The sequence below is a fragment of the Glandiceps talaboti genome, chromosome 20 (genome assembly GCF_964340395.1).
Source record: "Glandiceps talaboti chromosome 20, keGlaTala1.1, whole genome shotgun sequence".
NCBI classification, from domain to species: domain Eukaryota; kingdom Metazoa; phylum Hemichordata; class Enteropneusta; family Spengelidae; genus Glandiceps; species Glandiceps talaboti.
The window spans coordinates 5,516,496-5,538,903 of NC_135568.1; the positions used below are offsets into that span (position 1 = coordinate 5,516,496).

The following is a 22,408-nucleotide window of genomic DNA, read 5'->3' on the forward strand; positions in this document are numbered from 1 at the left end:
TTTGTTTGTCTGTCTCTCGCACTCTCTACCTCTGGTTTTTGCCCCATTTTTTGTCTATACTGCAGTAATGTTAGTGCCTCCACTCGTTTTTTTTTTGGCGAATACCATCAACATCATAATTGACGCCCTAAGTTTAGATATATTACAAACTTACGAAAACCTCCTTGCATCAAATCCAATCATTTCACTATTCACAAATAAGTGGCACTGGTATTCATTTGCATAAGAAATATTTATATACACATTAGAATCTAAAATTTGACCGGAAACGAGCTAATTAATTGTTTTCAATATGAAATCTTTGAATACTTAGTAACCTACGTAGTTCACTTTGGGTCAAAGGTTAGAACACTCAATAGCACCTGACCTCAGAAGATAAACATGATGAAAAATTTTGTTTGATTATTTCGGGGACAATTTCTGCGAAAATGGAACGGGTGGACAGCTGTGAAGACTGGATAGCGATCAAGCACTCTGCTTTTGAGATAGAAAAACCTTCCGCAAACGTAAGGTTAAGGTTTTCGGCAGAATGGAAAGAAAAGGAACACCGTGTCGCGCTCACAGTTCACGAAGTTACCCGGAAAAAACGAACGGCGAAGTTCGGCGTACCAGAAAATACATGGACGGCAATGTTCAGATTATGTGATTTACAATATGCGCACCTACAGATGTGTTTACTACAGCCCCAATTGGCAGATTACGCCCCAGAGTTGCCATACGAACCACGGGGCCTTTGGAGTTTGATCCAAAAAATGCGAATACCCGAGAGTTTCCCCCAAAGCCTCGAGAGGTACCTCGACATTGCCTTGGACCTGTGCGGTAAGAACAACATAATTGACACCCTCTTTAACACCGAGACTTCAATCGAACAGTATCTTGAAAATATGAGCGAATTGAAGCGACGAAGTTATGAAGACAGACTGAAGGAAGCGAGAGAAGGTTTAGAAGAAACCATACGATTGAGAGACGGGTCCGTGAATATGTTAACCATGATATCTGTGTACGAGAAAGAAGACTGTGCTGTTGATGAAGTGCGATTAGCCAGAGCAGAATTGTACGATTATCAACTCCAACCTTTTCTGGATGAAAGAGAAATGACTCTCCAAAGAGTACAAGAGTTGAAGGATGTTCTTCAAGATGAAGATCTGACAGACAGTGAGAAAGAGAAGTATGCTGACGAATACAACGAATCTCATAATTCATACTTGACTGCATTGGAGACGATATATGACTTACAAATTAATTACTACAAAGAGTGTGCTGATTTGAGTAAAGGTATGTTTATGCTTGGAGTAATTATATTGTCAGTATAATTACTCCAAGTTTATGTTAATAACTTTGAACTGCTTGTGAGTTGTAACCTATGTAAATCATTTGATCTTCATGATCCAAGGAGATGAATAGTTTTGGTATACATATGCCTAGCTCTGGAAATATGTGCTTGGAGAACTCATCACAGACACACCTCTGTTAAACTCATTTGCTAGAGTTCTCAGAGCATATATTTTCAGAGCTGGGTTATGCCTAAATCTAAATGTTCATCACTTGTCAATTTGAGTCTTGAATCTTTGTTCAGCAGAGGCAAATATGATTGATATACTTGGTCATTACAAGTTGAAGCCAACACTCAGAACAGTGACAATGGCCCTATGTCATGAATATTTTCTGGCTGAATGAAGAACCATTTAGAGAATGATATGAAACCTGTGCAAGCTAAATATAGAGGAAAATGGGAAAATAAAAACAGTTCAGAACATTCTGACTCGTATTTCAAGCACCACAGAACTAATAACATTGATATGCATTGTTGTGACATAAAACGACCAGGGTATAAATTCTATATATTTTGTTTGAACGTATAAAACTTGGCTTACACATGCATGGTATTATAAAACTGGTCATTGTGATCTAACTGACTCCTTCCAAGATATTTGACATACTCATTCATATTTTGTCATTTTGTTCCGGCAAATAATTTGACTGGAAAACAATGTTGTGCCAAGTCACTCAGTAAGTATGACACCCAGAAACAGGCTACTGCATTAGGAATGTAGTGAGTGTGTTTAATTTCACCTCTTGAAAAAGTGTTTATTTTTCTTATATTTTAATCTAGGTATGTTAGAGAGGATGAGGATTGATGAAGGGAGATTTGGAAAAGCAGCATGGGAATACAAGGCAGCAGGTAGATTGACACAGGTTGAAGACAATCTTCTAAATGAACAGATCCAAATCCTTAACATCAAAAAACAGAAATTAGAACATGAACAGGAAAAGGTTAAACAGGAGGTGAGGCTGAAGTACAACTGTTGACAAAGTGAATTGGGATTAACACTTGGCTCAGGATGTTGGAACAGTAGAGATTTGTATTACATACCATGGTTTGATAAGAACAGTTTTATGGCCTCTTTATGTGTACAAGAAATGCCAGGGGAACTAGAAATTTGTTTGTGAATGTGAACTATTGAGCAAAGTGGCCATAAAACTGTTCTTATCAAATGATGGAATGTAATATAAGTCTCTGTACTTCCAACATGCTGTGTTAAGTGTTACTAATCTAATTCAGTTGTTTACTTCCTGTTTGTAACAAATTCCGTTTGTCCACAGTTTGATGTTAGCAGTTGTATTTACTTTGAAGTAATGGTAGCCATTTAGAAAATTAAATTACAAAGACAACCACACTAGGTAAAGAACCAATATGATTTCATTCTGGTTGGGGTCAATGATCCTTATCAGAAGGACAAAATCCGTAGAATAACATAACATCGTCTTTCTGTGTAAGTTTTGTCTTGAATCAATTTATCACATGACGATAAAATTTGGCAGGTAACTTGTATCCTTGTGGTTTGTCTCATAGCTGGCACTACTGGAAGAAGGGAAAGGACTGAAGCAGGAAGTTCAAAGACTGGAAGAGCTTTTCCAGGATAATCAAATGAAATTATATGACATCACGCTCAAGATTTCTGAGAAACAGGAACAAAGACTGAAAAATAGACTTCAGACGATTCAAAAGGAATTACAAAGTAAGATTATTGTTAAGATTTTATGATAGTTAACAGTGTTCTCCCCCAAGTAAGATAACAAAGATATTCAGTGTCTAAGCACCCTTTTTGTAAAATCAAACTCAGTCTCCAAACCGTGCCATTTTATATCGAAATGATATCAAAACAATCACTAGAGTGCAGGGCCATGGTGTACTTTTTCCAGGTTTCCAATCAGCAACTGCATGCAATGTTAAGTTTGGTCTCTGTGCCCTTGTTCTGTAAACAATTCTTTAGAGAATGATGAAACTCAGGATGTGTCTCATAAAGATCATTATCAATAGGAGTTCCTCTTCAATGAATTGACAACAATAAACCTGAAACTCAACATAAATGTTGCTAACATTGCTACCTGCCATCATTTGGCTCAATGAAAGTTTTACAAGCATTTAACATAGCTTTATTTCACTGGCTACCAGCTAAGATATGGTATCTCTAATAAAGAAAATGGAGTAATGTTGGTTAGATTTCTGTCTGGCTAGGCAATGAAACGAAGATATTTGTCGAGTCAGGCATCCTGTTTCAGCTTCAAGTATATAAATTGACCATAGTGGGGTGCTAAATTTGTTAATCCGAATTTATTAAAACACAGAAGCAAATGAAGAAGTTGTATTTTATGATGCCTATGAAGATCTTGATGAAGTGGATGACGATTCTGATGAGGAAGATAATAAGAAAAACAACCAAGATCCACGTATAGCTTCCTTAAAAGCTAAAATGAATAAGATTTACAGAAGGAGAGCTATTGTTAGGAACAAGAAAGTAAGTATTCAGTGGTTATCCCTTTCACCACCGATTCCTGCTATTGCATGAATGCGCAAGTGTTAAAGGAAAAGGCTTGAAATTTAAACAAATGATCAAAAATGTTCATCAGCTTGGAAGAGCAAGAGACTATAGGTAGGTTATAACACGCCAATCAGATTAAAATCTGATGTGGTGAATATGGCTCGATTTCTTTATTTACCTCTGTTTCACACATTTATTGTAATTTGTTTTCGATTTTTGTTGTCCTGGGTGTGATCGCTCCCGGAAAACTATGTACGTTTACACCTGATACGAATACTGAAAACTGTTGTGAAAGAAAGTGGAATCATTTCACATTGGTGTTATGGGTTGTAATGTCTTCTCATAGCTTGCTTCATTCATGTAAAGTTACCGGTATTGATTTGAGGGTTGTAATTAATGCAAATGAAACTGTTTGGTGTAATGGATTATAATGTTATTTTAGTTATGGTATCCTGTACTGTAAAACTGAGAAGCAGGAAAATTCTCATTTCTGTGTTGTTATTTTGTCTTCATAGAAAGCATACATTCAGCAGAATGAAGACAAGAAAGAAGAGGAGATTGGTAAAGAAATAAAATACCAAACTCATCATGCGATAAAACTTGTGAGTATGAAGGTTTCCTATGTCGATAAAGTCTTATGTCATGGTGGCTATTTTGACTAAAAAAAAATTTGTAGTCTTTTTCAAATAGTAAAAGAAATTTGGGAGTTCACCATCTTGTTGATAAGAAAATTTATAATCTCTAATTTTCCCAAAGAGTTCATGCAGTGTTTGGTCACCATGTTGGATTCTAAGATGAGTTTATTTTAACATTTTTTGCAAAAACTTGCGTATTGACATTTTTCCTTGATTTCAATTGAGTTATTTCCTAAGAACTTAAACCCAATATGCTGTCAATAGCTGAAATAGTTTACTTGAAAACACTACAAAAATGTTATGTTATCAGTGTTTTTAGTTTCATCAGAGGGTCAGGGTAACTTAAAGTCAGTAAAATGAACCTGAGATTGCAAGTTTCCATACTAAAATTGTGCTGAGTTCCGAAAATCTGAAAAAAAATTATATGTGATATACGTCTTTTGCTAGAAGTAAACAGTGATTTTCAATGTGTACGTTTAAGATCATTTTTTACTGTTTTGTTCCAATGTTAAATTCTGATTTTTTTTCTGGTGACTGCAGAAAATAGAGAAGAAGAAAGAAGAAGATGCACAGAAAAAAGACACAATTCAACAGGAAAGACAGAAAACATTGGAAAGATTACGTAACTATAAAATGGTAAGTTTAATTCCTTTGTACTTTTGGTGCTTACTTTGTGAGGCTACAATTCTATTGTGATAAGAAAAAAACACTTGTGGCATCAAATGTGTTATCATAGATGTATGCCTATCAAAAGGGTTTTACTTATGAAAATATTATTCTATAATATATTGGTATGAAAAGTATAAAAAAATAAATATAATATAAATCAAATAATGACAAAATAAAATAATCATATAATAATAATTTATAACAGAATAGAATAGAATAGAATAGAATCAAATGGTGACAGAATCCCACGATGCATAAATGTAAATGTGGTGTACATTGGGTATTTGTATGAGAGCTTGGGATGTTCACTACCATTGCACTGTCATGAGTATAGTGAGTGAACGTGTAGCAGAAAACAGGAGTACAAATACCCTAAGTATTCACAGCACTCATGTCACGGGGTTGTTATTTGGGATGTTTAACCAAAACAGCAAATTTCAAAAGAGAATAGTACCATGTGTTTGCATGATTCTATGTACTTGAACCAAACACACACTCATTTGCATACAGGTACGCAGTAATGGTTTTGGTATTACACTACTGTGCAAATACTTTATGTGAGCACCAATGCAAGTAATCACTGACGCATGTTAATACAAATATATTCTTTGACTATACAATTCTTGGTATCAGTAATAGCATTTTACCTCATTACCCAAGTTGTGTAATGAAATCCTTGAGGTAGTAGGATATAAATTAGTAATCATATAGGGTCTAATGAAGGTTTTCTTTTTTCCCCAGAAATATCACAGTCCATCCATACTAATGGCAAGACAAGTAAAGAAAACAAAGAAACCAGTGAGGAAAAATAGTGATGGAAAACTGAACCCTGATACAAGGAAGAAAGATTGTCCTCCTAAAACAAGTAACCTCACAACTGAAACAAAACCTGGGGCATTATTTATCCCATTAGATAACCCATCGACTCCACCTACATATGCACCACCGCCACCACCTCCCCCACCACCACCACCGCCACCTCCTCCTCCTCCTCCCCCAGCCCTTCCTTCACATGGAGCCACATCAACAGAGAACGACAACAAAGTTAAAAGGGTGAAGATCACAGCAACTAGTAGTTTGAAAGAGAAAACTATGGGAGTGGATCTAAGCAGTATTGTTGAAGCCAGAAAGAAATTGAAACCTGCAGCAGTTGATGAATCGCAAGCCAAAGGTAGGAATAACCTTCTTGTTAATTCCTTACTTATGATGACAATGCAGGGTTTCCTGTACTGTACCATCTCAAGAATTCCTTTCAGATTGACTGGCCTGATGTCAGCCTGATGTTAAAGGCTTGTGATTCAATCCCAGATTCTTGTATTAATGTTATCTTATCACTAATATCAGTGGAACTGTAAGGATTAAGAAGGATGATTGTTTTTGTCTGGACAAGAGACAAGTAACATGAGAATCAATCGATCAATCAATCAATCAATCAATCAGGAAATTTATAGAGCGCCTGTATCCAATATGACTTAGAGTTCAGAGGTGCTGTACAGTTAAATATTGAAAACTTTTGCGAACAAGTATGTTTTAAGGTTCTTCCTGAAGGCATTGACTGTGGATGTCTGTCAAAGCTCCAGTGGCATTTTGTTTCAAAGACACGGTGAATATGGCCCAGGAGTGTGGTTAGTATGCTGATTGGAGATGTTTGTTAGTTTATTTTGAAACAACTTTAGCTGTTAATGTTGCAGATTTTGATTGGCGCCTGCATACTTGACAGTGACCAAACCAGCTGTGAAGTGTATAATAAATTCACTTCATTTCAGAGATTACGAAGAAGAAGTTCCTTAATGAAATTGTGATTATCAAATTTTAAATCATATGATTTTATTAATAATTATATTTTATTTGTTCATGTGTAGATGATCCGATGAATTCAATGCTGACCATGATCAAAAATGGTGTTAAGCTAAGGAAAACAACAACTCGTGACAATATGCGAGGATCTACAGGTATAACAGATGATACCGCTACGATTCTTCAGAACGCCTTGGAAAAGATGAACCTTCAAACTAACATAAGTTCGGATGAAGAGTCTGATGAAGATTCAGATTTTGATTAACTTTCAAATGAACATGAATTCAGATGAAGAATCATATTAAGATTACTGTGTTGAAGGAAAGAATGAACTTTCACATGAACATGAATTCAGATGAAGAATCAGATTAAGATTCAAATTCAGAATAGGTACTGTGTTGAAGGAAAGAATTAACTTTCAAATGAACATGAATTCAGATGAAGAATCAGATTAAGATTCAAATTCAGAATAGGTACTGTGTTGAAGGAAAGAATTAACTTTCAAATGAACATGAATTCAGATGAAGAATCAGATTAAGATTCAAATTCAGAATAGGTACTGTGTTGAAGGAAAGAATTAACTTTCAAATGAACATGAATTCAGATGAAGAATCAGATTAAGATTCAAATTCAGAATAGGTACTGTGTTGAAGGAAAGAATTAACTTTCAAATGAACATGAATTCAGATGAAGAATCAGATTAAGATTCAAATTCAGAATAGGTACTGTGTTGAAGGAAAGAATTAACTTTCAAATGAACATGAATTCAGATGAAGAATCATATTAAGATCCAACAATTCTACCAATTTGATAAGTTTATGTCAATCAACAGTTTTGCCATGTTGATTTAAAGCACTGAAGTAAATTTTCAAACAGGAATTTTAGAACAGAATCATTACGTTATTTACTTTGAAAAGTATCTTTTTTTTACCAGCATTTAATATTAAAAGTCTGGTATTCAGTTTGAGTAGTTCTGCATTTTTGACATCAATAATATATATAATTCTTAGGAACTTCTAAAGTTATTTTACAGGTATTTTGATACCAGCTTCATTTACTGCAAGGTGTTTGGTGTTCATGACTTGAAAAGGTAGTACTCATTTTTCCTAATCTTGGTTGTCCTTGCAAGACAATTCTTTCAAAAATGGCACCAAAGTGTGTAACTAGAATATGAGTTATTAAGATAACATTTACTGCAATCAGTTTAGAGAAGTGGTTAAAGAATTCTAGTACTCATTGCTCTATATAAAATATTCTATAAATCCCTCAGAGAGGTTTCCATTTACAATACAAGAGGAATAGCAAGATCTTTTGTTTGGTCTTTCGTTAAGTGATTTTGGTAGGTTTGGAAATCATAGCCAATGAGATCTTCTTGCAATCTATCTATAGACAGGTTTATTGAATGTATTAATCAGTTTTGGAGATGATAGTAGTGACAATACTTGGGAACTCAGGCAGCATTTACTACTGCACTATATTATTATTGTATTATTATTATTATTATTATTTGACTTTATTTAATCTCGATAGACTGTTGAGCTAGTAGCTCTTCTCACAGAGTGTCGTGAAAAATATTAAAATATGTACAATATATACATTAAATACTGCACATACTATATTTAAGAAAAGAACTCTTCCACCATGTTTGACAAAAATCATTCAATCTTTCATGAATCTTAATCATTTAGAATCATTTCAGAATTCAGTATTCAGATAAAATCATATTACCTTGCGAGTGTTAACATTGGTATATTTACATAGTTATCTTATTTAAAGGGGCACAAGCTGAGTTTATAAGTTATTTTGCTTTACTGAAAATACTTCCGTAAAACATTGATTAAACTATGCTAGTATAATGTTAATGTCAATGCATACTTTCTATAACGTTACAATTTGTCTTCTGGCATTCTTAGAACCGTTGATTGCATAGTAGGGATGTCATGTACATTTTTATATGTATAATAAATTATGTCTTCAGATCATTATAAGTTATATCCTAGTACCAGGTTTTAGTTCAGTCAGTTACAAGTGATGGTTAAGTACACGTCAGTAAGTAGAATATTGTGAGTACCTTTTAAATATGCAAAAAAAACTTACATCACAAAATTTATAAACTCAGCTTGTGCCCTTTAAAGTCAGTATGTTAATGTTATAGTGTACATATATATTAGGAGAAGTACCATAATATAAAGAGTATTACACCAACAACAAGTCCAGTTGGATAGATTGTATTTACACCATTTTAAACAAACTTCATACCTCGACGACTAAGTACTTTGATAAATATAGTGTACTAACCTGTTATTACATGTACCAGTGATTACTTACATTGGTGCATGCACATACTAGTGGAATTTTCACTGCAGTTCAATACCAAAAACGTTATTGCATACATGCATGCAAATGAAGATGCGATTGTTCACTACACATGAATTGTGTGATCGCGCTGTATGATTTTTATGGAAATATGCCGTTTTAGATAAACATATGTAATATCACAGACCCCATGCCATGTGAGTGCCAGTGTGGGTACTTGGGTATTTGCAGTCATGCATTTTCACGAGCATGCGGGCGCAGAGAACTCTGTAAGCACAAATACCCTAAATATGCCACACTTGCACATATGTGTCATGGGGTTTTGCCATGGTAGTCACTTCAGAAATACAAATCTTTTGCTGTTACTTTTCTCAAGAGCATGCCACCCCTTTCTCAGTTGCAATCTCACTTCCATTCAAAATCAAGAAGAAAAGTGAGAAGTCAACAAGCAATATTTTTGAAAAGAGAACAGAATGTTGTACTTCAAAATGGTTACTGAAAACCTGTTCACTTCATGGGTGAAATGATAGATTGACAGTTTCCTTGACAACAAGATATGAACACCCAAAATGTTTTCTTTATTTCAAGAGGACTAGGGAAACTCTTCCCATGCCAAAGTCTTGGATGATTGAAGCTACTTTGAATTTCAAACAAACCCTGGTGCATTTTTCCCCTTTTGACTACTCGTATGATACTATAAAAAGTTCACAACATCTTTCTCTCTGTCACTTTAAGGTAGAATGCACCCTTGGGACATTGAAATTTTACTGAAAGTAAAAATTCTTCAAATCTCCCAAAACTTTGCCATATGGAAGTTTACTTCTGGTTCTTTCGAAATAAAAAAAATTGGGATCCACTGTCTTCTTTTCAAGGAAACTGACAATCTTTTATTTTCCTAAAGAGCTAACACAGTATTTGGATTCCATATTGGATTCTAAAATGACTAAATTTTGATATCATTTTCACCTCTATTTCAAGAATATCTATGGTAACCCCTTATTTTTTTCCTTGATTTTAACTGAGAATGGGTGGGAGTTTTCTGTAATAAAGTATCTGCAAGAGTTGAAACAGTTTATTTCCATCCACTTTAAAGCTTAGTATATGGTATTTATCAGGAATGTTTACACATGAATTTCCATCCAGATAAAGGTGAGGGCAGTGTTTCTTCATTTACCTTCGTTTCTCTAGTTTTGCTGCCTTGACATGTTAAGTGAATTTGTGAGATATTATTTTAAAGGTGTTTGAAATATGTGTTATTCAATATTTATTAATGCAATTATGTCAATTATTACATGAATTTTCCATTGAGATTTTCTTATATTATACTTATAAATGTATCTATAACATTATTTATTCTAGAATGGTAGTCCTCTCAACAAGTATCCCAGCTGTTCCTACCTTACATAGTTGTAACATTGTAAATGTATAATAATCCTTTGATAATTATTACAAAAACCCGCTGTGCCTCAAGTTCCCTTTAACTTACACATTTAAACAGAAAGTACTACAAATCTATGTATGTTTAGAGTGATGTTATTCTCTAGTGTTTTACTCTTTCACAATTCAAATTGTATGATAATTGTACATAATTTAGAGTGTTTTGGGAGATTTAAAAAAAATAATATTTTAAATATTTTGTAAGATATTCATAGCCTAGGAATAATTAAAACATTGAAGGTTTGTTGTATTTATGTGTATTAGTGGCATGTGTTGTAATTTTTGTCACCCAAATTTCAATTTTGATTAATATATCTCTATTTAACATTTCTTAGCATGGGCCTATCTTTGTCACATTTATGGAATCTTTCTGTAAAAAGTTTTAAATGGCATCCTCTATGGCCAGATAAAGAAATCACATCACTGATGGTAAGATGTTGACATCACTAGCATATCCAGATGAAACATTATTATCACTAAAAATTGGGAACTTTAGTAAATCAAGTATTTCATGGTTTCTCTCTGAAATTCTTGCTAGAAGGTCAAATAGAACAAGGACAACATATTCACATGTCTGCCTATAGTAATGCATGTGTCATAGTGCATGGAACAAGAAGTTATGTGTCGACAAAGAAATAAAATGGTCCATGAAACCAAATGGTGGATTTGACTTTGCATCAACCTGATGGAAACCAACAGTTTTTGTAAATATTTACATGTTACCCATATTGAAGCGACCATATGGATGGGGATTGGGTATATATTCACAATTTTATCATGATTTCCTACTTGAAAAATCAACATGAAACAACATATGCCAAGTCCTTGTTTGTAACTCAATAAATTGCAAAACATTAAGAAATGTGTAAAGAAATCCAAAATAAATACCCAATCCTCATCCATATGGTCACTTTAACACACAGCTACCTAAGTATACAACTGACTCTGAAAAATGCAACTGATTTTTCAAGATAGATTTTATTTCAAAAGAAGAGATGTACAGATTCCTAGAATCTTAAATTAACACTGTGGTTTCAATGGTATAGACAATGCATCACTATGTGTCCACACAACATGTATCTCAAGAAACACATCAGCTGGACAGAACTCAAAAAACAAGCAAAGATCACTAACTATTTAAACTTTCATCTTCTCAGAAACCACAGTGAAATATAAGTTCAAGTGTTTTGTGAATGTAAACTATGATTAGTTAATACAAGTCTGGAAAAGTTGTGAGTTCACTTTTGCCCTTTGACCTTTAACCCCAAATTTTCTGTTCCCACAATGCTTTGCATGATTGTGCCATTTTCAGGTTGTGCTGATGTCATAGCAACCAGATTTACAACACAAACTATATTCTAGCTATTTACTATTTATCAAGTCAAGACAGCAACATCTTAAGTAAAGCATTTCTTTCTGTGAGAAAAATTGGACTAACTCCGACAGGAAACTGGGAAAGTTTTGTATGTGAGAATTTCATATCAATTTATGATACTGGCATATTCTGATATGTGGCTTGCAACTGTGTTTGCCAAAATAAAGATTGTAATTAACAAAAAACACACACACCCTGTGTTTACTGATGTTGTCTTTTTGTGGCAATTATTTTAACAGCCTCCTACTCTAAGCAAGTATTTCAAATTGATAAAAATAAAGCCTCTTGAAGCAGCTGTAGAAATATCAAAAGAATGACTACTGCTTAAGCCTCTTAAAAACAACAGGTGTACAGACTTAATTACAAGCCAATCAGAGTATGCCATTTGTAAGCTAATCTGCATACAGTTCTGATTGGAGGAATGCTGTTAGCTAATCTGCATACAATTATGATTGGAGGAATGCTGTTAGCTACTTTGCATACAATTCTGATTGGAGGAACGCTATCTTTTCTAGTTCTTAACATGAAATTAAAGGAAGTATTTTTTCCTGACAAAAATACAATAATATTAGTACACATATAATCACTACTTCAGACTAAAAGCAACAAAAATGGTATGTGTACTGATGGTGGAAGTACAATATCAGATGTATTTTGACGTATTAATTTTGATTTGATTCCATTTCTTGATCACTATACAGATTGTCTTACACTTGGACAACGTTCCACCACAAACTCTATGTATTAGTCTCGGAAAGAGTTTATTTGAAAGTCATTCATTCAAAACTCACATGTACATATAATATCTCAATCAATTATAACTTTCATATTATCACCAATACATGGAGTTTCCCCTTCCTGTTTACAGATTCACAAGAAAAGTCCAGTCAGAATTAGTTCTGCCTGAGGTAACCATGTATAGATTACTGCTTTCAACTTACGACAACTTACTGTCAAAACAAAGAGATTGTGGTAAACGTGATGTCACTTCCTGTAAGAATTTCCCACAACCCCTTGCAAGAAATATCCAAAATGGCCGAACATATGATCCATATAAAGTGCAGTACGGCTTCATCACAAGATTTCTAACTTGACTAGTTACCAAGGTGATATTTTATCACCCTAAATCATATGTACGTTGATAACAATAACCAATACAGGTGTACTAAAGGTAGAAATAAGTCTGACTGGACTTTTTCTTTTATTATATTTACTTGGAATCAATGAAGTTTTGTACGAAATCTAACAATTATATACTAGAGACCTGTTTACTATCGTTATGACCTACAATGGTTCTGGGAGTAGTTTCAACGTCTCCCAATACACAACGTCATTGAAACTACCAAGTGTACAGCCTAAAATATCGTCTTGGATAAATAGGAAAACTAATTTACAGTCAATTTATTTTTTTTGAAAAATATTATTCCACAAAAATGTGAATATTTTTCTGAACTTAACTTAATTAAAAAGACATAGTTACGTTACAGGATACAGAAGTCAGCCATGAAAACAGACAATGGAAAAACTCTACAGTTAGGTTCTATTTATACTTTTGTTTTTACCATCTAACGTTAAATGTTTGGATTTTCTATGATATGTAAGCTCCAGCCTCAAAAAATAACAGATCATAAAAGTTGAAATTATGAATGTTACCTCATCAATGATTGGTTGAAACTGGAAATTTAGATAACATCAACCAATGAAAGATACTGTCTTTGCCAGTACTGATGAAAAAAAAAACCCACTGACTAGTCCGTGTGTTACAATATGATTGGTTAAGAATTGGAAATTTAGCCATCACTAACCAATCAAAGACACTGACTTTGCCAGCACTGATGAAGAAAAGACACTGATTTGTCAGTGTGTCATAATGTGATTGGTTGAGAACTGGAAATTTTGTCAACACCAATCAATGAAAGGCCGACACGTAAGCTTGACAATGCCTGTTTTTGATTGAAAACCTTCCTTTGGTGACAAACTTGTTAAATTTCCAAATCCTGTATAAATCAACTAAATATCTACCTACTACAGTTTAAGGTTCACTATAACTACTACACATTATCTACATTATACTGCATATAATTCTTATTAATCATGGAAGGTCTAAATAACAGAAAGGACTTTTATTTCAGCATGATCACTTCATTCTTATCATCACTACTAAAGCAGGTTTATATTTTTAAGGTAACCATTCTATTTTCACTTTTGTAGTAAGCATAAATATTTTGACTGATTTTACGTGTATGTTAATTTAGGAAGCCTCAGCAATATTGTAAAAATAACTTCATTCGGTGAAAATATCTACATTTACTTAGCCTTGTTAATAACAAAAGATGGGGTGTACTCTTAGGAATAAATCAAGCTGGGGTTGATGAAAATCCATTTTTTTGGCACATTTTTTGTGAAACTGTTTTACGGCATAAATCAATAAATCACACCCCAAGTTTCAAATGAAGGCCACTATTTTCAAGTATCAACAAAATCTTGAACAGCTGCTGATTGGTTGGTTTTATGATGCTGTCAGCCAATAGAATTCATTCTTATTGACTAGTGCAGGTTGACAAAGCCTTACCTTAGCTATCAGAATTTTGATTGGGTATACATTATTTTGTAATTCTTGGTGGTGGGAGGGCGCTAGAGGGGGGTCTGATGATGGCCACTTACTTTTCAATGTAATAATGTTCCCAACACCAATTCATAATTCTAAATAAATAAACCATTATACAAAACTTCCTGTGTTTTCATGAGTTGGCAAAATCTATTCCTAAAACTGAGTTGTATCTAGGCAGTCTACCTAAAGTGAGTTCAGTACAATGTATAAAGAAATTTCAGTTGCTTTAAAACAAACCAATGACATGCCATCATATCCCAAACTTCCTTGCTGTGATCACGAAACTTGCAGTAAGACAAATTACTAAAAGTGTGTACGTATGACCTTTAACCTGATATCACCTAGCAACAGCTGCTTGAGTGACATATGACCTTTAACCCTACATCACCTGGCAGCAGCTGCTTGAGTGACATATGACCTTTAACCTTATATCACCTAGCAACTGCTACTTGAGTGACATTGTTGTATTTGTGCTTAGAAAATGAAAATTCTGTCTTTTCCTGTTTGAAACTCTTTGTTTGCTGCAAAAAGTTTTCATTTCAAAGTTGTAATAATGTTTACAGGTGTGCCAAGAAAATTATCGGGTGTCACAAAAAGTTAAAACCTACAAACTTACTAAGAGAGTTTCCACATAAATCTTAAAAATTAGAGCCTACCATCTGAAAAGATGGAGTCGCCGAGTTCTTAAAACATTACATGTACAATATAACCTTGTTCTAAACAAATCATTTGTCTTACTGCTAATTTCAATATTTCCATTCTTCAAAAAAATATGGAAAAATAATTTAAGAAATTAGCACAATGTGTGGCAGCATTCTGATAATTTCATAAATCATTATATGGAAGTCACTTTGTTGTTGCCATGGAGATGACCTTTCATGACCTTTGAGTTGGTTGCGATATGTTAAACGACTTCATATTCACTCTTGATAGCCCTCATCAAGCAGCAGGCACAGATGATGCCAAGTAACTGAAATGACAAAAAAAATATATTTAGGTAATATATTATTATAAATTTCGAATAATTTACTGTATCGTATGGGTTACAAGTATTCATGGACTCTGAGTTCGTAATTGTGAGAGTTATTATAATTCGTAGCAAAGAAGTGTTGAGAAAAATTCAAATTTTCACCATCTTGTCAACATAGTCAGGAATGTACTATAACGTGCACTCTAAGCCAACTGGACACACTATGAACAGACAGCAATTTCTCCCCAAGCGCCAAAATTTGGTATCCCCTATAACTTACTATATGGCAACTCACAAGAAAACCAGTGATTGTCATTTTAACTGGCAAAAAAATGTTGTCTTTCATTAAAGGGTATGCCGGTGTATTTATAATACTAGACAGGATCCAATGTCCATCGCGACGCTGGCATCAAAATCCCAGATGTATCTCTCCAGCTGGTTTCTTGTGTCTATTTCTATCATGTCCATTTCTAGTGTCAGAAATGTGACACAGACAAGTCGTAGTACCAGGACAACACATAGGGATTAGTCTTAACTACTCTTGACCATGAGTTACAAAATTATGTCATGGCTTGAAAGTAACTTTAGTCTTAGTGGGCTACCATTTTCAGAAATTGGTAGCCCAAGGTTGGTAACCAATAGTCCCATATTCATGAACTGAAAACAGAGTTCCTCTATTGCAAATATGTGTGTTTTTAAAATACTTTCATGTCCATAAATCTTCCATCCTTTAAATCATCACATAATCAGTGATAGTCTGAGTGGGCTACCAGCTTCAAATTATGGCAACCCCCCATGACAAGAATCGGGAGTCTTTGGACATGGGACTACTGCTAATTTCAAGCCCTGTATGTGTGTTGTATGAGAGACCAGATATTTTACTTAATGTTTTATCTTACCTCTACGACAGCAATACCAATAGCAACACCAGCAATGATTTCAAAGTTGTCAATCAGTGTTGATTCCAATTTTTTGGTACAACCCTGTCAAGAGATGAAATCATAAACCATAGTTATCACAAATGAAGTACTTTGAAATCCTTCTACTCATCAGCTTTGTCCTGGAAATTACTACACTGGCCACAATAAAACAAGTTTGTATTAGGCCTAATATAAAAAAAATTGTGAGGTTCCCATGACTCTCAATTTTAGAATAGGTGGGGTCGATAATTTTTTTTTTTTTTTCATTTGTGAATGTCCAGTTCAGGTAGCCATGTTCATATGGTCTCTGTGTTATTGGTTTCTTCTAATCAGATATACCGCCACTACAGATTGGTAGAACAGTTTTTAAGTACATTTCTGGTGAGACTTCACAATTTTTGCAATTTTATTATTTTTTTCTCAAATGCATAAAAAAAATTTAGGGTAAGCAGTGAAAAACTTGGTGGGGGTCGGGTAACCAAAACCAAACAATTTTTTATGGCCTTATGACAGTTCAAACTTTTTGCTTTTTCTAGAATGCTGCCCCCAATGTTAAGATTTCTCTTGATTACTTATTTGTATTTACCACCATTGACTGCCCACTGAAAAGACAAAGATGGAACTTTTAGAACTGAACCTTTATGGTACAACACGCATTACAGACTGTAAAAACAAATACATGGGTAACACAATTAAAACCACTGAGGGCAGCATTCCATATACACTTCATCACTTTTGCATTAGGTGCCTATGTCATCACTTCTGTTGTTCTACTTCATGACAAAATGTGTCTATGTCATCACTTCTGTTGTTGTACATGACAATCTGTGCCTATGTCATCACTTCTGTTGATCTACATGTACATGACAAAATGTGTCTATGTCATCACTTCTGTTGTTGTACATGACAATCTGTGCCTATGTCATCACTTCTGTTGATCTACATGTACATGACAAAATGTGTCTATGTCATCACTTCTGTTGTTCTACTTCACGACAAAATTTGTACGTGTTGCTCCACAAATTCACTGTTTTGACAGAAGGCAAAAATACAATGAGTAACACTGAAGTAAATCACTTCCTCTATGTGCTACATGCATTTATAGCATTCCTATCAAGTGTAAAAGTATACTGTTTCAATTGGTTTATTTACAAACCTTGCATGTGGCCTTTCTAATGTGGTCAATTAGCAAATGAAACAGTATACTTTTACACTTGATTGGATGCTATATGTGGCCATGTCATTTTTAAAACTAATGCACAAGAAACGTAATTCCTTCGTTTTAGCTCCCCTCCAAAAAAATAAAAAAACAAAAAATGTTTTTAAAAAAACAACCCCCCCCCCCCCCAAAAAAAAATGTTTAAATGCGAAATGGGAAAATGAATGACCTGTCCAATGTAGCTTCATGTACCATGACATCAATAAACACAACAAACTCAAATTGCAATTCAAATTGTAAAATATTTTACTGTCTCTGCAAAACATAGTTTCAACAGGAAATTGTATTTACCAGTTCTCATGCTTTTTAGTCTTCATCGTGTTGTTTCTGTCGAGTCGATTTTATTTGCACATCTCTGTAATTTATACATGTTGTTTTTGACGGCCACGAGCACCATGACAGTGATGAACACATTGACGATAGCTTTCACATATTTCAACTATCATGTGAAAACAGTTACAAATCTGTTTGGAATTACTAATCTATTGCTGAATAAATACATAGTCTATTCAAATCAATTATCATGAATGTCCTGTAACAGTTGCCACCATGACTGAACGATCGGCTCACCACGTACGCACTTCATTAACTTTCCGTTGACAAAATCACATGCTGCATGCCGTACTAGTACAGTGTTGTTTATATTTGTGTACAATGAATCTCATCGTGTCTACCCAGCGAACTCGTCTAGAATTTGGCATCAGGTCATCCTCAAACCTATGTTGGATGTTGCAAAACCGAGAATTGCAAGTCCAATCATGAAGTAATGTCTACAATAAGTGTAACACCTTGCTTGGGCTGTGGGCTTATCACTCACGTTGCAAGAAATTGGTTGACATCTGGGTTCTTCAAAGTACCATCATTTATAGTTGTGACCACCCAAAAAATGGAAAAAAAGTCTCACGATTTCAGAAACTTCTCTTTAGGTGTTGGTGAATAATAAAACCATGTTTTCAAAACATTCAAGTGGTTGTTTTTGGCATTCATTTATTACACATCACTCCCTGGCCAGGGGTTACTTGGCCATACAGTTATTTTAGAACTAACACGCGTCTCTCTCCTTCTATGTTGGTAAAGTTTCTGACTGTCATTTCAAGACAAGAAAAATAGCATTGTTTCTTTTGATTCTGTTTCGGTAAGAATTAAATCCTTATTGTGATTTTGATGCACACCAAACAAAATGAACTCTTACCCACCAAAAGGAAGAAATTACATTTGTCGTGCATCAGTTTAAAATGACATACCCTGTAAACGAGTGTGGTACATACAGAAAATGTTTTACTTTGGTGTTATGGGTTTGTAAGTAGTTATATATGAATATCAAAGCACATAAATGTAAACTTTTGTAATCCTTAGTGACTGAGTGAAGCAATAAACTTACATCAGTGAAGATTTCAGGATTTGTTCCTGCAGCACATCCGGCAGTCTCGTTAACACAGCATGAATCAGGAATACTATTATTGAGTAAAGCCCAGTCTGCAGAACTGTTGGCACCACAACATTTAAACTGAAATAGGACAGTATAATAAAGAGTTACGCGTTTTCTTTGAAGTATATCTTTTAAATTTTTCTTTTAAATATGCCACCGTACCACCCCTTTACCAGATTTAATACCACAGGAGCTGTGGTTGGCTATATGTAACTTTTTATTTCTCGTCATATTTTTGAGGTTTTTTCACATGGTTAAAACATTCGCAAGTTGAATTCGTCAGTGCCAAAGAGCCACCAATAAGGAACTTGCAATCCACTCTGAGCATGCTCAGATGCAAAGGACTATGGGATTACCTGTGTTTATCGTAATACCTAATCTGGAGCTACCGATAAAATAAACCTCTCAAAATGTTCAGGGTGACTATGAATTGATTATTTGCGGTTAAAAACAATGTAACATTATTGTTTAAAATACTATTTGATTAGTATTTATTATCACACCTCCCATGATGCAACATTCAACATGGCGGGTTTGCAAGTTCCCTATTCTTGGTATCTGTTACAGCACTTGACCTTGAGCTAGAGAGTCATGGTTGGCTTGTGTAACACATGGAGCAAATTACGTCATAGTGTAGACCAAGAAATCTTAGATTGTTATTTGAAGATTGTCGACCATTACAATAAAGCAAACGACTTGAATGGTCCCTTACCATGTTGGACTGTTTATAGGTTATTAAAGAGGAATATTACCTTGGATGAGATAAAATGCATCGATTTCAGTCACTGTTACTTATCAGCATGGAGCGAGCATTGATCCGGAGACTTTCGTTTACAGCATTGTTGACGTTTTATATTGTTATTGTAAAACAAAACAAGTAGTCAACAACTTTAACAGAAGTTTCCTACCAAGACCTGCACTTCACTTCCATTTTAGTTCTGATTTATGCCCAGTTTCATACTGATAGGTGAATGTGAATGAAATCAACTCATTTTATCTTGTTTCAAATTTAACAAATTTTAAGCAAATTAATTCACAAGGTATAGTTCTCCTCTTAAGTTTACTTTTACACACTTTCATTACCATGCAGATGAATCTTATTTCCAAAATAGAAAAGTTCACACATGTGTCTTTTTTTGCAATATTGTAGTCTGCTTATTCTCTGGAAGATAGTTTGTTTGTTTGTTTGTTTGTTTACTCATTGTCTTTCTAAATGCTTTCGTTGCTTGGTGACAAAGGCAAATTTCCATGTTTAGTGGACAACAAAAGTATATATCATCATATTTAATCTTAAAATAACGATCTAATCTGGAAATAAATAAATAACTGCTAATGATTATTTCATGATTTCCTGGAAACTGAAATGTTGAAAGGTATAGATAAGCTACCTCTTGTTGCAAAGCATCGTATGTTTCTTGGACGACTTCGTTACCATCAATGTAATCCTGCTGAGCTTTCAATAAACTCTCATTGACGGCATCATAGATGTCATCCTGAAGAACATATCCAGCAATGACGGCAGCAATTTCCAATAGTAGAATAAGGATCAGAAGAACAGCAAACTGAAAAAGGAAATTTATACAGTGATGGGGACAGATCATTTTTGAAATAGAACAGTTGATTGCAGGGATTTCCTGAACATTCTTGATACCTATCATAAATTATATCATCACTTAGTTTATGGATGATATTCTTAATACCAGGGTTGAGTTCAGTCAATTGCGAGTGGTGGTTAAGTGTGTCTCAGTAAGTAACAATACTACGAGGACCTTTTTAAACATGTAGCAATGCCTACGCTTCGAATTTTCCGACATGTCTTCAACCCACGCCGGAGAGAAAAGATGAAGTGTCATAGTTATCGAAGGTGAGTATGTAGAAGTAGTAGATGGGTGCCTTCTTTAGATGTTGAGCTAGTGAGGTGCACATGTTAGTGCCAACCCAGTGTTAGAACTGAGCTAGCCTGATGTACATGTACAAAATGTACATGCAGGCCCATTCAGAAAGCAATTGTTGAGCTGTGCTGTGTAGCATGGTTCTTCTCAGAAAATAATGTTTGAATTATGGAATTCAAAATAGTTATAGAAATCAAAGTTTAATAGTTTTCTGGAATTATAGGGCAGTCCATCAGCGATAAACATTGACAAGAAATACTCACGGTTGTGATCATGCAGTAATTTTCCTTGGCAGCTCCGCAGCATCCCAAAAATGCTACGACAAAGATAACACAGCCAACAATAATGATGTAGATAGGTAGTCCTGTAAAAATTCCACCTGCTATGTCGGTGTATTCAGAGTATTTGGACTGTGCGAGGCCTCCAACAATGATCAGCAAACCACCACATAACTGAAAACAAAACAGAAACATCCATTAGCAATGATTGTCTCTTTCTCATCCCCGTTCTTTGTCGGTGTGCTGGCACTGGTTTAGACTTGGTCTAGTTTTCAAATTATGCAGTCTTGTCGCTTTTAGTGCAAGAAGGTGAAAAAGGTGAAAACAAATCCGAGTCAATTAATGTTCTGAAGCTGACCCATAAATATGCTGGGTCATGTTGAATAGTCGGTTCACATGTCGGACAACTTTTGCCCAAGATAACAAGGCAGTCAAACTTGTAGTAGTAGAATTACCTTATTGGAATCTAGTTTTAGAAGCAACTACTATGCTGCTAAGGAATAAGAGTTGTACATACAATGTATGATTAACTTTCTAACATTAATAATATCAGCACTAAACATAGTGGTCATGGCATTATTCAATTTTTACATGGGCACAGACCCATAATGGTACAATGGTCCTACATACATTTTGTACATGTAACTTCCTCAACTCCCTGAGGAGCACAACCTATCGCAGTCTCTGTAAGCACAAAGGATTAAATCCTTCTGATAACAATCGCTATCCTAAAAGTTCCCCATCTGGTTGACTGCGCCATACTGGTGGTTCAAATCTTGCCCACAACTTCAAACACAATGGTGGCCAATGAGGTCTGATCGAGCTAGCACTTGGAGGTTTCAAGCTGGGCCATTTGAATTGTTTGACCCCATTCATTTGATTTCAATGCAGGTGACAGACAGTCCTTCATAACAAGGAATGTTAACCTAATAACCCAAATCCATATCACTCCATAATTTGCTGTAAACTTCTTTCTGTTACACATGTACATCACAACAGCTATGGGTATGGTTTCTAGGGCTGCCATTCCATTCTC

At 34.6% G+C, this 22,408-nt stretch overlaps 2 protein-coding genes across 2 annotated transcripts in view; one reads left to right on the top strand and one right to left on the bottom strand.

Moving 5' to 3' along the window:
* Positions 1–289: 289 nt before the first annotated feature.
* Positions 290–7,342, top strand: LOC144451009 (junction-mediating and -regulatory protein-like). The gene is made up of 8 exons (XM_078141767.1): positions 290–1,275; positions 2,114–2,286; positions 2,855–3,020; positions 3,631–3,800; positions 4,340–4,426; positions 5,000–5,095; positions 5,870–6,299; positions 6,991–7,342. The coding sequence occupies exons 1-8, from the start codon at positions 429–431 to the stop codon at positions 7,188–7,190; spliced, it is 2,169 nt and encodes a 722-aa protein (XP_077997893.1). The 5' UTR covers positions 290–428; the 3' UTR covers positions 7,191–7,342.
* A 4,295-nt stretch (positions 7,343–11,637) lies between these two features.
* LOC144450888 (CD63 antigen-like) overlaps positions 11,638–22,408 on the bottom strand; it is a 32,403-nt gene continuing 21,632 nt past the window's right edge. The window contains exons 2-6 of the mRNA XM_078141636.1: positions 21,358–21,546; positions 20,591–20,764; positions 19,155–19,280; positions 16,534–16,617; positions 11,638–15,634 (exon numbers count right to left, since the gene is read on the bottom strand). Of these exons, the coding sequence (XP_077997762.1) occupies positions 15,569–15,634; positions 16,534–16,617; positions 19,155–19,280; positions 20,591–20,764; positions 21,358–21,546 (639 nt within the window). The 3' untranslated portion in view covers positions 11,638–15,568. The remainder of the gene's footprint in view (positions 15,635–16,533; positions 16,618–19,154; positions 19,281–20,590; positions 20,765–21,357; positions 21,547–22,408) is intronic.

Bases quoted from the DNA above. Each gene is read 5' to 3' on its own strand.
- LOC144451009 (XM_078141767.1), top strand. From the start codon at position 429: ATGGAACGGGTGGACAGCTGTGAAGACTGGATAGCGATCAAGCACTCT. The intron at 3,801-4,339 runs GTAAGTATTCAG...TTGTCTTCATAG, and splicing joins CTATTGTTAGGAACAAGAAA to AAAGCATACATTCAGCAGAA. The intron at 6,300-6,990 runs GTAGGAATAACC...GTTCATGTGTAG, and splicing joins TGATGAATCGCAAGCCAAAG to ATGATCCGATGAATTCAATG.